Source organism: Eurytemora carolleeae, unplaced genomic scaffold (assembly GCF_000591075.1).
Source record: "Eurytemora carolleeae unplaced genomic scaffold, Eaff_2.0 scaffold1179, whole genome shotgun sequence".
Lineage (NCBI taxonomy): Eukaryota > Metazoa > Arthropoda > Copepoda > Calanoida > Temoridae > Eurytemora > Eurytemora carolleeae.
The window spans coordinates 1-12,300 of record NW_019397065.1 but is presented as its reverse complement, the minus strand read 5'-3'; the positions used below and the strand labels follow the sequence as shown (position 1 = coordinate 12,300).

Genomic DNA, 12,300 nt, shown 5'->3' with positions numbered 1-12,300 from the left:
GAGGTTTATTTAATTAGATTTCCTGTAACTAGCCACTGCATGCCTACAGGAAATAATGAGAGGTTTATTTGATTAGATTTCCTGTAACTAGCCACTGCATGATACAGGAAATAATAAGAGATTTATTTAATTAGATTTCCTGTAACTAGCCACTAAATGCTACAGGAAATAATGAGAGGTTTATTTGATTAGATTTCCTTTAACTAGCTACTGCATGCCAGCATGATATAGTTAGAGGGTTATTTGATTACATTTCCTGTAAATAGCCACTGCATGCCTACAGGAAATAATTAGAGGTTTATTTAATTAGATTTCCTGTAACTAGCCACTGCATGCCTACAGTAAATAATTAGAGGTTTATTAATTAGATTTCCTGTAACTATCCACTGCATGCCTACAGGAAATAATGAGAGGTTTATTTAATTAGATTTCCTGTAACTAGCCACTGCATGCCTACAGTAAATAATGAGAGGTTTATTTAATTAGATTTCCTGTAATTAGCCACTGCATGCTATAGGAAATAATAAGATGTTTATTTAATTAGATTTCCTGTAACTAGCCACTGCCTGCCTACAGTAAATAATGAGAGGTTCATTTAATTATATTTCCTGTATTAAGATTGAATTTGGTACCATTTTAAGAAGGAGAACTTGAAAAAAACGTATATAGTCCCTTTAATTAGGCGTACAAATCTTTGAATCAGTTATCAAAGTTCATCTTGAAAACATTATTTAAAATTTTCAACAAAAAATTTTGATACAATAAAAAAAATTTCCTTTAAATTTTGTCACCGATGTTTGCATGCAATACTAATTGTACCTAATTGCAGTTACTACAGATATGGAGAGGTTTATAGGCGGCTCTCCAATACCTGAAATGTCAAATATATGTATTCGCTTGGTTTATCTTGAGGACAGAAAAGTGCTTTTAAAAAAGCTGGAAACTTTTTTTAGAGGTCGTAACTTTTACAAAAGACAATCTGCAACGCCTAAATTGGACCTCTGCAGTAGAAATCTAATTAGATTAAGTGCTGAAATGTGAAAACAGCTGGCTCGTCTTACTGAAATCTCTAATTGGAAAAAAAGAATTTTTTTGGTTTCTGATAGATCATCGAAAAATTTAGCTAAAATTTGCGTATTATTGTTTTCTAATGGGAGATTATCAATACACACTTTCCGTCCTTAGATTCAAATGTGAAATGTTGTAAATCAAAATTTAAATATAAAATAAATAAAATTCACTTGAACTGAATATATTATTGATATCTGATGCTAACTTGTATTCCCTCTAGTTTCTACAGATATTAAACAAAAGTGAAAACTATTGTCAACAGAAATTGATGTCATGCAGGGAAATTTTTTATCTAAAACTTTATTATAATTTTTAATATGATTTTATTAATACATAAAACCCCCCCACTTTTAAAGTTAAAAAGCACAATAAAGCTAATATTTTAGCTGAGAGACATTCCATTTAATTTTGATAATTTTGATATTTCACCTAATAGCTCCCTATGACCAGAATATTTTTTGATACTTTGACAAGGTTATAATGCAAGGAAAATTAATTGGGGTTGTGTATACTCTGCGTACATATCGAAACCATTTCTCTTTGGGCGGAATTTGTAAACAAGAATAGATGCATCTGCAGTGTTCGTCTAGTATCTGAGTAGGATTAAAGCATTTAATTTTGATAATTTTAATAATACACATAATAGTTTCCTTTAACCAGAATAATTCTTTGATTATTTTTGTGAAAATGGATTCCATGTCAGGCTGTGGAATTCTTCTTGTGTTTACTTTTCCGGCAAAAATGGTACGCAAAATGCGTACACCTCTGAAATAACTTTCCTTGCATTAGTACTTTTTCTCTCCTGTTAGAGTCAACTTATTTTGTTTATTTCTTATCTTAAAATCAAAAGTGACCACAATCCTAAAAATCAGAATGTTTAATAGAAAATAAGTTTAGATTTTACCCTTTGAAGAAAACACAGCTTCTTTCTTTGCCCTACTATTCCTCAATAAGGTGACATTAAACTCCTGAAAAAGAATAAAATGTTTTTTCTCTCGAACAATACAAGTGAACTTATTACTTAATTGCGATGATTCCTGTTACTAACAGTAAAGATGGGCATCGTTTTTGTGAACAAACAAAAGTTTTGAACGACATTTTTTATTAGCGATGGTGTTGTTCAGAAAAAAATATGAACAAACGACTTCAACTGAACAATCGTTAAGTTAAAAAATTAACGATAATTTTGAGAATAAACAAAAAATTTTAAACACTCAATCAAACGAAAGTGCATACGATGAACTAGCAAAATGAAAAAATCCAAACCTGCCTATCTCTAACTCATTCATGATATTACAAACAATAGTCATCGATTACTTTTCGACGCATTTGTATATAGTTAATATTTCATAATATCTTTGATTTTGATTCATAAAATAATATTTCACTGGCGCAGGATTTTTTAATATTCCTGGAAAATATCAAAATGTCGTCTTCATTATCAAAAATCCTCGAAACAGGAATAAATGTTTTAAAAGTAACTCTCAAAATATAAAAAATCAAAACTATTATGAAATATTAACTAGATATGTATACAACGAAAAATAATTAATTATTTTTAGGTGTAATATCTGAATGATTTGTTTGGAATTAAATTGATTATTTTACAGTCCGAGTTTAATGTTACAACTTTCTTAATTTGTATAGACAATACGTTCTTCAGCATGAGTCGTTTTTAGCAATTTTCTCATTATAGACGCAACAGATAGAAGTAAGATTAGTCGCGATCAAAAGCGCTTATTTTTTGCCAAAAGCCTATACCCCCTGTAATTTTTCGCGAATAAAAAACTATTCTTATGATACCATCAAAATATTATGCTAAAATGAAAAACCGGATTTAACTCCAAAAAGGCTACATATGATCTAAATGCTAAATCCATTTCTTTTAGAAACATCTATGTGCTTTATACAGTAAAATGTTCAATAAATTATCAGTAGAAATAATTTTTATTTGTTCACCTGAGGTATGTCAGATATTGTCGGCACTTTGTACGTACTAAGGTTATATCAAAATTCAAGAATTTAATAGAATTTAACAAATTTTGAGGGAAAAAACAGGAAAACATTGAACTTAATTCACATCACTTAAAAAGCAAGTCCCAAATATAGTTTTAAATCAAACTTAGTTTGAATCAAAAGTTAGCTCCACAAATGCATGGGATTTAAATGAATAGTTAAAATTGTTTTTGAAACCATTCCTTACATTTACAGTAGCAATTTCTCCTTCTTTTCCATGAATTAGCTCCTCCATTGTTACATAGCCATAGCCTACATTGGGTCATATTAATCTTTAAAAAAAATTAACAATTAAATTTTAAAATATTTAATTATTAAAATATTTAACCAGTTTTACCATCCTCCCAAAAAAAAAGTTTTTCATATATTTTTAATAATCCCTCCATGTTTGTTATTAATTAGTTTATATTATGAATATAACGATTGATCCATGGTTCATCATAATACCTTGTACAAAGGCTCCTTCTATCTGCCCAATATCAATAGCAGGGTTTAAACTTTGTCCTTAAAGTGCAGAATTTTAAAATTTAGAAAAATATTCTGTAATAGGGTTAAATAAAAATTTCTTTTGATCCCTTTTAGAATAAAACGGCCAAATTGTATTTGATAAAAAATGTCAAATCTTTTTTGCCCCAGCCAATATTTATCCAGTAGAAAATTAGAAGTAAAAAATTGAAAAAATTTAAACTGATTCAGAAACTAACAATTTAAAAAACAGAGATCATAAGAGAAGGTCTATTTTTATTTCTAATATAATTTAATTTAATGTTAAAAAAATACTTTTTGATACTTTATACAAATTAATACCTTTCCAGAACCAATTTTTTGCTTATAATTTGCTTTAATTTCAATGAATTTTAACAAAATTTATGTTTCTGAACTCAGTGTTTCAAGACGGTTATTTTGTTACACATCTTGACTTACTTCATCAAAATTTTTTCTGTCTTAAAGTAGTGATTTGATTTACAAACAAACAAAAAAGTTGAATAAGGTAGAAAACTATGAAAATTTTTTAAAGCTCTTCTTAAAATATATCAAAGAAAAGATTAAAACTAGTGCGAGGTAGATTTGAGCATCAAAAAAGTGCCTCCTACTTAGATCAAGTGTTAACAATAAAAATTATATTGGGTTATTAACTTTATCAAATTATAATCCCAGTGATTTCAATTGTTTTTCTTTATTGCAATAATTTTATCATGGTTAGTTCTGAACTTTCCTACGTCCATAACAATATCCGTCTTCAGAACCTGGTGGTATCCTGATCAGTATTCAAACATTAAAATTGGACTTTTTAAAAACTGTAAAGCTTTAAGTTTTAAAGTTTTAAGACTCTTTGTAAACCAAAATGATTATTTTTAGTTTGAATTTTCCTGTAGAGCAGTCCACTTCAACAATACTGCAAGCAACTCCATTAGTCAAATAGTTAAACGTCACCCCTAAAATTATCAAATATAAAAGCCGTAACTAACTGCTTTGACTGTTTTAAGATTAATTTATTTATTAGGCATAAAATGTCAAACCTGTGTTTTCCTTTATATTGTAATCTACTTGTGATCTGTTGTAGAATCCAAAAGCTGAGAGCTGTATCCTTTGGAAGTAAGCAAGAAAAATAACCTTCTCCCAAGGCATGTTGGGATTGGCATCTCTAATTGGGGCCAGTTTTTCAACAAGCTCTTCACAGGCTAAAACCACTGCATGGCCATTCAGGTCTGTTGCAGTACTTCCAGCTGTAAAGATAATTATTTTGATGATATTATCACAAATTAAGAATTTGAAAATCTAAAATATTCCTGTTACCTGTGGTTGTAGCATTGACATTTGTTTCTGTGGAAGTTTCAACTAGGTGAATCTTTTCGATTGGAACCTGTAGAACTGTTGATGCAACTTGAAGCATCTTAGTATGTAAACCTTGTCCAACCTCTACTCCCCCATGTGAGACAAGAATGGATCCATCGATGTAGATCCTTACATAAGCTGATCCCTGGCTTCGGAACTTAGCAGGAATGAACGGAGTGAACTTACAGGGAATGATTGATATTCCTCGCTTGATCTTCTTGTTAGCAGGATCATTGTTAAAATTTTCAACTTCTTTTCTCATCTCAAAATAGTTACTTTGGTCAAGACACTGCTCCCAGCATTTCAGGAGATTGTCATCACAAATAATTCCTTCACCTTGGTGCAAAAGATCCCCTTCTCTTGTCAGATTCTCACGTCTTACCAATGCAGGATCCTTGCCTGTAAGATGAGCAATTCGCTCTATACATTCCTCCATCACACAAGTTCCCTCTGGACCACCAAATCCCCTGAAAGCTGTATTAGATTTCAAATCAGTTTTTCTGGGGTTGGCTGAAACATTGAAGTTCTTAATTGTATACCCAGCATCTAATCTCATAGCCAGAAACATACTCCAAACAACAGAAACATCTCTGAAGCTTCCAGCATTGACGTCACATTCGATTTTGGCACTGGTAATTTTTCCAGAATCATTGAAATTTACATTATAACCTGCATGCACTTCATGGCGATGACCCATTGCAATCAAATCGCTGGTTCTTTCAAAAATCATTCTACAGGGTCGCATAAGTTTCTTGGCAGCTACTGCTGCTATCAATGAGGGTAATGATCCCTCTTTTCCACCAAATGCTCCCCCAAGGCGCCTTATTTTAACAATAACCTTATTCATAGGTATACTTAGTGCACTAGCTACTGCTGATTGGACTCCTGTAGCATTTTGAGTTGCAGCATAAATGATGAGCTCATTTTTTTCTGTTCCTGGAACTGCAATTGCTGACTGAGGTTCCATATATATATGAAATTGCCCACCAAGCTTTATCTTTCCATCAAATGAGTGAGTTGATGACTTTTGGAGGGTTTCATCTTGGTTTCTTTCAATGAAGGACTTATCACCAATGCAAATATCTTTCTCTACGGCTTCAGCAATAGTTACAAGTGCAGGATTACTTTTGTATGTTATCTTGACAAGTTTAACAGCTTCTTTTCCAGCTTCAATAGTTTCTGCAGCAATGGCACCAATAATCATTCCATGAAAATTGACATCTTCCTTGGGTAATATTGGTGTATCAGGAGGACCTGCATTGGCATACATGTTTAGCCCTGGTATATCTTCTGCTGAAATCCATGCAACCACACCTGGCACCAACATTGCATCCTTGGTACACAGCTTGACTATCTTAGCATTTGCCATAGTGCTGTGGATTGGAACAAGTTTTAACTCACCTACAAAGTTTGGAATATCATCAGTAAACTGTGCTTCACCAGTACACTGCTCAGCTGCTGATAAGTGGGCTATTGGTCTTGTTATTGGATCAACAGAGCTTTGGGATGAGTTAACTTTTTCAAACAGCTGGTGGGCACTTGGCTTATTCAAAACAGTTTTCTTCGAAACCATTATATCATTCAACATCTCAGCAATGATTCCAATTTTGTATTGATCAGCCTTTAAGCCCAAATCAGTCTTGATGGCTTCCAACAGTGCAGCAGAATTGTCAGCAAACCCACTTTTCTTGGAAGTGAAAAGTTTTTCAAGGTTCAATGCTCTACTTGAGTCTTGTAAAGTGCACTGCTTGACAGCAAGGTCAATTCCACCAATAACAATGATGGTCTTTTTTATATTGTTGGTAAAATTAGTGTACAATGCCATGTTGACCACTGCCAGCTCGACTGTTTTACGACGAGCTTGTTTACAGAAGACAATGATGTCATTAACAGTATTATTTGGAATAAAGACTCCAACTACAAGATCTCCATGCTTTAACTTTCTATTGACTCCAGGTCCCACAGAAACCTGTCTATGCCCATCTCCATTCTCCACTATTAGTACAGCTTCTGCAACTGTCAGAATAGGGAGCATATCAGAACCAGGGTGTCCCCAGAGAACTCCTCCGACCAATGTAGCAATATTTCTGAATTCAGAGAATCAATAAATTATATCTAATTGGAAAAAGTTGCATCTTAAAAGCCTTACCTTAGCTGCACAGATGCAATCTTTGCAGCATTATCTCTGAGAACCTTGACTGCCTTATGCTTTACAGGATCCAGGTGGTGTAACCCTTCCACCAATTCAGTATAAGTTACTCCTATCAAACATTAGAATAAACACATGTTTTCTTTCTAAATTTTAAGTTATTACCTGCTCCGATAAGAACCCCATCAGCTTTAGTAGTTATGACTAAAACAAACAAAGGTTATAAGTAACTTAATGAATACTGAAGACTAGTTTCACCTACCCTTTAGAGATGGAATTGAAGTAAGAAAGATAACCTCCATTGGTGAATCATCATAATCAAACTTTTTGTAACCACCTTTGCTAATATATCAATTATTTTAAAGTCAGAGACCAATTTTCCAAGAATTTGCAACTAAATTGTAAAGCTAGTTTGAATAATTTAATTTTAATTGCACACATTCCTGTTCCGCCTTGACGAAACACAGCTTTAGGGAACTGTTTACTCAGACTCAAGGCTTCATCTACTGTTGTTGGATAAAACCATTTCTTCCCATCAGATTGGAAGGTTATGCACTTCATCTGAAAATTGGATTTTTATAAAGGGTCAGTAAATGAATACAGATTTTTTTAAAATGTCTAGATTAAAATTCACCTTTTCAACGTTGTTCAAGATTTTCTTTGTGCTTTCGGAGATACTTAGATCTTCAGGTTTGAGATCTTTAAACTTGGAAACATCATAGGTTGCCACTTCCTCATTTGTAGCATCAAACTTCTGAGGATTCTTTCCCATGGCCTCAGGGGAAAAGGTTGAGAAGGCTTCTAGAATTGGTCTGTACCCAGTGCAACGACATAAGTTTCCCTGAATTTTTTTGCATCCCAATTTCCAACTCATAAGAATATTAAAATAAAATATATTTTTAGACTTTAACTGCTCAATGTATTCTTTTTAAAGATATTAAATATTTTAGAATTACAACACAATTGATATGCATTTTTCTTAAGACTTGAAATAAAACGGAATTCATCACCAAGTAGGAAAAGTTAGTCAGAGTAACAGTATTTGATTGACCAATCCCCAAAAGAAGAAATTAAATTCCAGTCCTTATAAGGATAATGCATCATAGACTGATATGACTTAGCCTAAACAATTCTATGAATTGTTACTTAATAATAGTTAGCCCTAGCTATAAAGACTGGGGAGTCTGAATCTATATATAGGTTAAAGGTTTAAAGGCATGTTCACGGTACAATTTTTATAGGACAGCTCATTGAACAAAAATTGACTTTAAAGCTTTAATAGTATTGGTGGTAGGGATGTTTGAAAAAATAAAAGCCAAAAAAAACATCAGAAAGATTTTAAAAATAAATGTTTGTTTTTGACAAATCCGAATGACATGACACCNCGCAAAGGGACGGTCCCTCTCTATAGACACTAATTGATGTTTTTTTCAGTAACAGCAGCCCAATAACATTTAAATTTATTATATTTTAATGTCATTATGTGTTCGTTAATTGTAAATGTCATTATTTTGTATTTCTTTTTGTTTTTTAACTTTCTATTTCTAAAATAACACTATTTTATTGCATTCAAAATTGGTACACATTTTACATGTTTTAATAGGAAAAACGTAAATTTCTTTCTAATTCAAATATCAAAAGTTTTTATATTTTAGTACATAATAACGAACACATAATGACATCAAAATATAATAAATTTAAATTTTATTGGGCTGCTGTTACTGAAAAAAAACATCAATTAGTGTCTATAGAGAGGGACCGTCCCTTTCTGCTCAAATTCTGAACGAAAAATCGGCTTTTTCTCTGGCCACAGTTGTCTTTGAAAAGTAAGACTATTACTGCAATCAAAAGCAAATAGGCTGTTTAGTTTACCCTGAAATTACCCAAAAAGAGAACGGTCCCTTTAAAATTTGTGTAAGCTGATTATTTTCAATTGTGGTTTCTGTACTAAAAAGACTAACGCATTTCTACTGCAGGAAAAATATACGAATTGTTAGAATTAAAAAGCAGAGCTGAAAACTTTAGAATGGTGGATATCGAGATCCTCTCTTCTTCTTAATATCGAGACTAACCTAATCTTTTACTTGTATCCTGAAAAGTGCATAAAATTCAACCAATCAGAGTCGCGTATATAAAGCCGATAAATTTGAAATTTGTCGCGCCTTTAAGACTATTGTACAAAAACGGGAGGGACTCTCTAAATTAAATAAAACAGGTTTTGATTTTTCTCTCCTATATCCAAGAAAGAACGGTTTAAGAGAAGAAAATCATAAGTGTGTCCAGTGGATACTCAGATTAAGTAATTGGGATTTAAGTATATCCCATTCTAAAGTTTTCAGTTCTAGAAAAACGACAGTATCTTCCACATTATTTTAGATAACGATATAAAGGGACAGTTTAAATTAGGCTAACAGTCCCTTTAAGCTTGTCCAATTTGGAACTTAATATACTCTCTGCATAGGGCTGGGCACGCTCCTCCTTTTTGGTAATCATTTTTTCCATTCCGTTCTGTACTGTTCTGTACTGGACTGTTCCGTTCTGTATTGTTCTGTACTGTACTGTTCCGTTATGTACTGTTCTGTACTGTACTGTTCCGTTCTGTTCCGTTCTGTACTGTTCTGTACTGTTCTGTACTGTACTGTTCCGTTCGGTACTATTCGTTCCTATGTCAGAACGATCGTTCTCCAGGAACGACGCCCAGCCTTATCCCTGCAAACATTTTATATTATATATTAAAGGCCTAAATTGTTGAATTAAAAGTGTTTTCTTTTATTTTAAGGATGTTCATTAGAATTTCTAGTGAACATTTGTTAAAACGTTACATTCTGAACAGAACCACCATTTCAGAGTAAAGTTAGCAATGAGGATTACATATGTGATTTTATATCTTAAAAAAAGATCAATTTTTGTCACCTTTCTCAGATTGGATATCATTTTGAACAAACAAAAGTTTAAAGAGTAAAATTTGTCAACACGAATGTGATGCAGGTTTGCTGTAAATTACTACGACTGTNAAAGAATTACAAAATAATGACATTTACAATTAACGAACACATAATGACATTAAAATATAATAAATTTAAATGTTATTGGGCTGCTGTTACTGAAAAAAACATCAATTAGTGTTTATAGAGAGGGACCGTCCCTTTGCGCTCGAATTCTGAACGAAAAATCGGCTTTTTCTCCGGCCACCGGTTGTCTTTGAAAAGTAAGATTATTACCAATCAACAGCGAATAGGCTGTTTAGTTTACCCTGAAATTACCCAAATAAGTGAACGGTCCCTTTAACTTAATATCTAATCCACAATTGATCAAAGCTTTGTATGGTACTGTTGTGAATCGGGGATTACCATCCTTGCATGAAAGATCACTTTAAATCTCAACCTTTAGTTGTAAAAGCACACTCAGTTTCAAATACATTACATTTAAGGAAAACTTTATGAATTATCAGCTGGAAGATCCAGTACTACCTTGATTCAGGTGAAACAACAATTTTTATTATTTAATGTCGCACATTGAGAAGGGAAAAGTGTAAGTTTTTGAAAATAAACTGAAGATTGCGTCAACGATCAAATTCTAATATTGAGATTGTTAACAGAACGAACTAATAATGTTAATAAACGAACTAAGAATGTGTTCCAAAAATAACGTCAACTTTAGATAATTTTTTATTTTATGTGGCTTGAAGCTAATTTTTATAACCCTGGTTTAGTTTCTTCGAGAGTCTGGATTAACTGGAACCAAACTAAGCTGTGGGGAGGGAAACTGTGGAGCATGTACTGTGCTTTTAACCAGGTTCAAATCTTTCCTTTTCGATCTGAAATCTATTATTGGTTTAACTTTATTAATTGCTCCTGATATTAAGGTACCCACCATAACTAATCCAGACAATATTTTTGTTTGAAGCGGAAAACAATAAAAAAAATTAATGCAAACTGTGTTTCAGACCTTCCAACAATGGAGAAGAATTTAACCGGTTCACTGTTAATGCTTGCACTACACCCATTGGAACCTTGCATGGGACCGAAGTCACTACTGTTGAAGGATTAGGTTCAACTCAAACCTGCCTTCACCCTGTGCAGGTCAACATTGCAAAAAAAGAAAACCCTCCTAAATAAGATTTTTTGGCAAAGTATCAAAAATTACAGTGACTGAAAACGCAATAAAACGATACAAAAGCCAAAAATTCTACAAAACTTATATCTGTTACGTTGTTTTTAAAAACGAGTAAACAAGTAATAAAATTAAAATTAAAAATAAAAATATTTTTTAGGAGCGTCTATATTCCTGTCATGGATCTCAATGTGGGTTCTGTTCTCCTGGTATGGTTATGTCAATGGCTGGAGTACTGTGTAAGAATAGTACCCCTGATATAGAGGATATTGTTACGGGGCTTCAGGTAAATATGAAATATAGATAATGTTACCAGGCTTCAGCTTTATTGGGTAGGGTACATGACGTTAAAACAGCAATCAGTGTTTAAAAAGATCTAAAATTGCCCAGAATTTTTCTGTTAGTGAAGCTTTAGATCTGAAAAGATCGTAAAAAATGGAGGTGTCATGTCATTCGAATTTGTCAAAAACAAACATTTATTTTTAAAATCTTTCTGATGTTTTTTTTGGCTTTTATTTTTTCAAACATCCCTACCACCAATACTATTAAAGTTTTAGAGTCAATTTTTGTTCAATAAGCTGTCCTATACAAATTGTACTGTGAACATGCCTTTAAACCTTTTACATATACATATATTCAGACTCCCTAGTCTTTATAGCTAGGGCTAACATGATTAAGTAACAATTCATAGAATTGTTTAGGCAAAATCATATCAGTCTATGATGCATTATCCCTATAAGGACTGGAATTTTATTTCTTCTTTTGGGGATTGGTCAATCAAATACTGTTACTCTGACTATTTTTTTCTAGTTGGTGATGAATTCCATTTTATTTTAAGTCTTAAGAAAAGTGCATATCAATTGTGTTGTAATTTTAAAAAAATTAATATCTTTATAAAGAAAACAGTGAGCAGTTAAAGTCTAAAAATATCTTTTATTTTGATATTCTTATGAGTTGGTAATTGGGATGCAAAAAAATTCAGGGAAACTTATGTCGTTGCACTGGGTACAGACCAATTCTAGAAGCCTTCTCAACCTTTTCCCCTGAGGCCATGGGAAAGAATCCGCAGAAGTTTGATGCTACAAATGAGGAAGTGGCAACCTATGATGTTTCCA

General features: G+C 32.5%; 1 protein-coding gene and 1 long non-coding RNA gene across 4 annotated transcripts in view; one reads left to right on the top strand and one right to left on the bottom strand.

Moving 5' to 3' along the window:
• Positions 1-7,934, bottom strand: part of LOC111711549 (xanthine dehydrogenase/oxidase) — a 10,971-nt gene extending 3,037 nt beyond the window's left edge. Inside the window, exons 1-15 of one of the 3 annotated variants that reach the window (XM_023485934.1) lie at positions 7,707-7,934; positions 7,516-7,633; positions 7,335-7,409; positions 7,238-7,276; positions 7,073-7,184; positions 4,885-7,010; positions 4,608-4,814; positions 4,458-4,523; positions 4,304-4,345; positions 3,535-3,591; positions 3,274-3,339; positions 3,031-3,071; positions 1,976-2,039; positions 820-871; positions 10-453 (exon numbers count right to left, since the gene is read on the bottom strand). In XM_023485934.1, coding sequence (XP_023341702.1) covers positions 420-453; positions 820-871; positions 1,976-2,039; positions 3,031-3,071; positions 3,274-3,339; positions 3,535-3,591; positions 4,304-4,345; positions 4,458-4,523; positions 4,608-4,814; positions 4,885-7,010; positions 7,073-7,184; positions 7,238-7,276; positions 7,335-7,409; positions 7,516-7,633; positions 7,707-7,844 — 3,237 coding nt within the window. In that variant the 5' untranslated portion in view covers positions 7,845-7,934 and the 3' untranslated portion in view covers positions 10-419. Of the gene's footprint in view, positions 1-9; positions 454-819; positions 872-1,975; positions 2,040-3,030; positions 3,072-3,273; positions 3,340-3,534; positions 3,592-4,303; positions 4,346-4,457; positions 4,524-4,607; positions 4,815-4,884; positions 7,011-7,072; positions 7,185-7,237; positions 7,277-7,334; positions 7,410-7,515; positions 7,634-7,706 lie in introns of those variants that run through there. The other 2 variants (XM_023485933.1, XM_023485932.1) reach the window with 2 other exon arrangements.
• Positions 7,935-10,340: 2,406 nt separating this feature from the next.
• LOC111711548 (uncharacterized) lies at positions 10,341-12,269 on the top strand. The gene is made up of 5 exons (XR_002767269.1): positions 10,341-10,552; positions 10,785-10,867; positions 11,019-11,154; positions 11,346-11,471; positions 12,168-12,269. It is a non-coding gene; the product is annotated as an uncharacterized LOC111711548 (long non-coding RNA).
• The last annotated feature ends 31 nt before the right edge of the window (positions 12,270-12,300 follow it).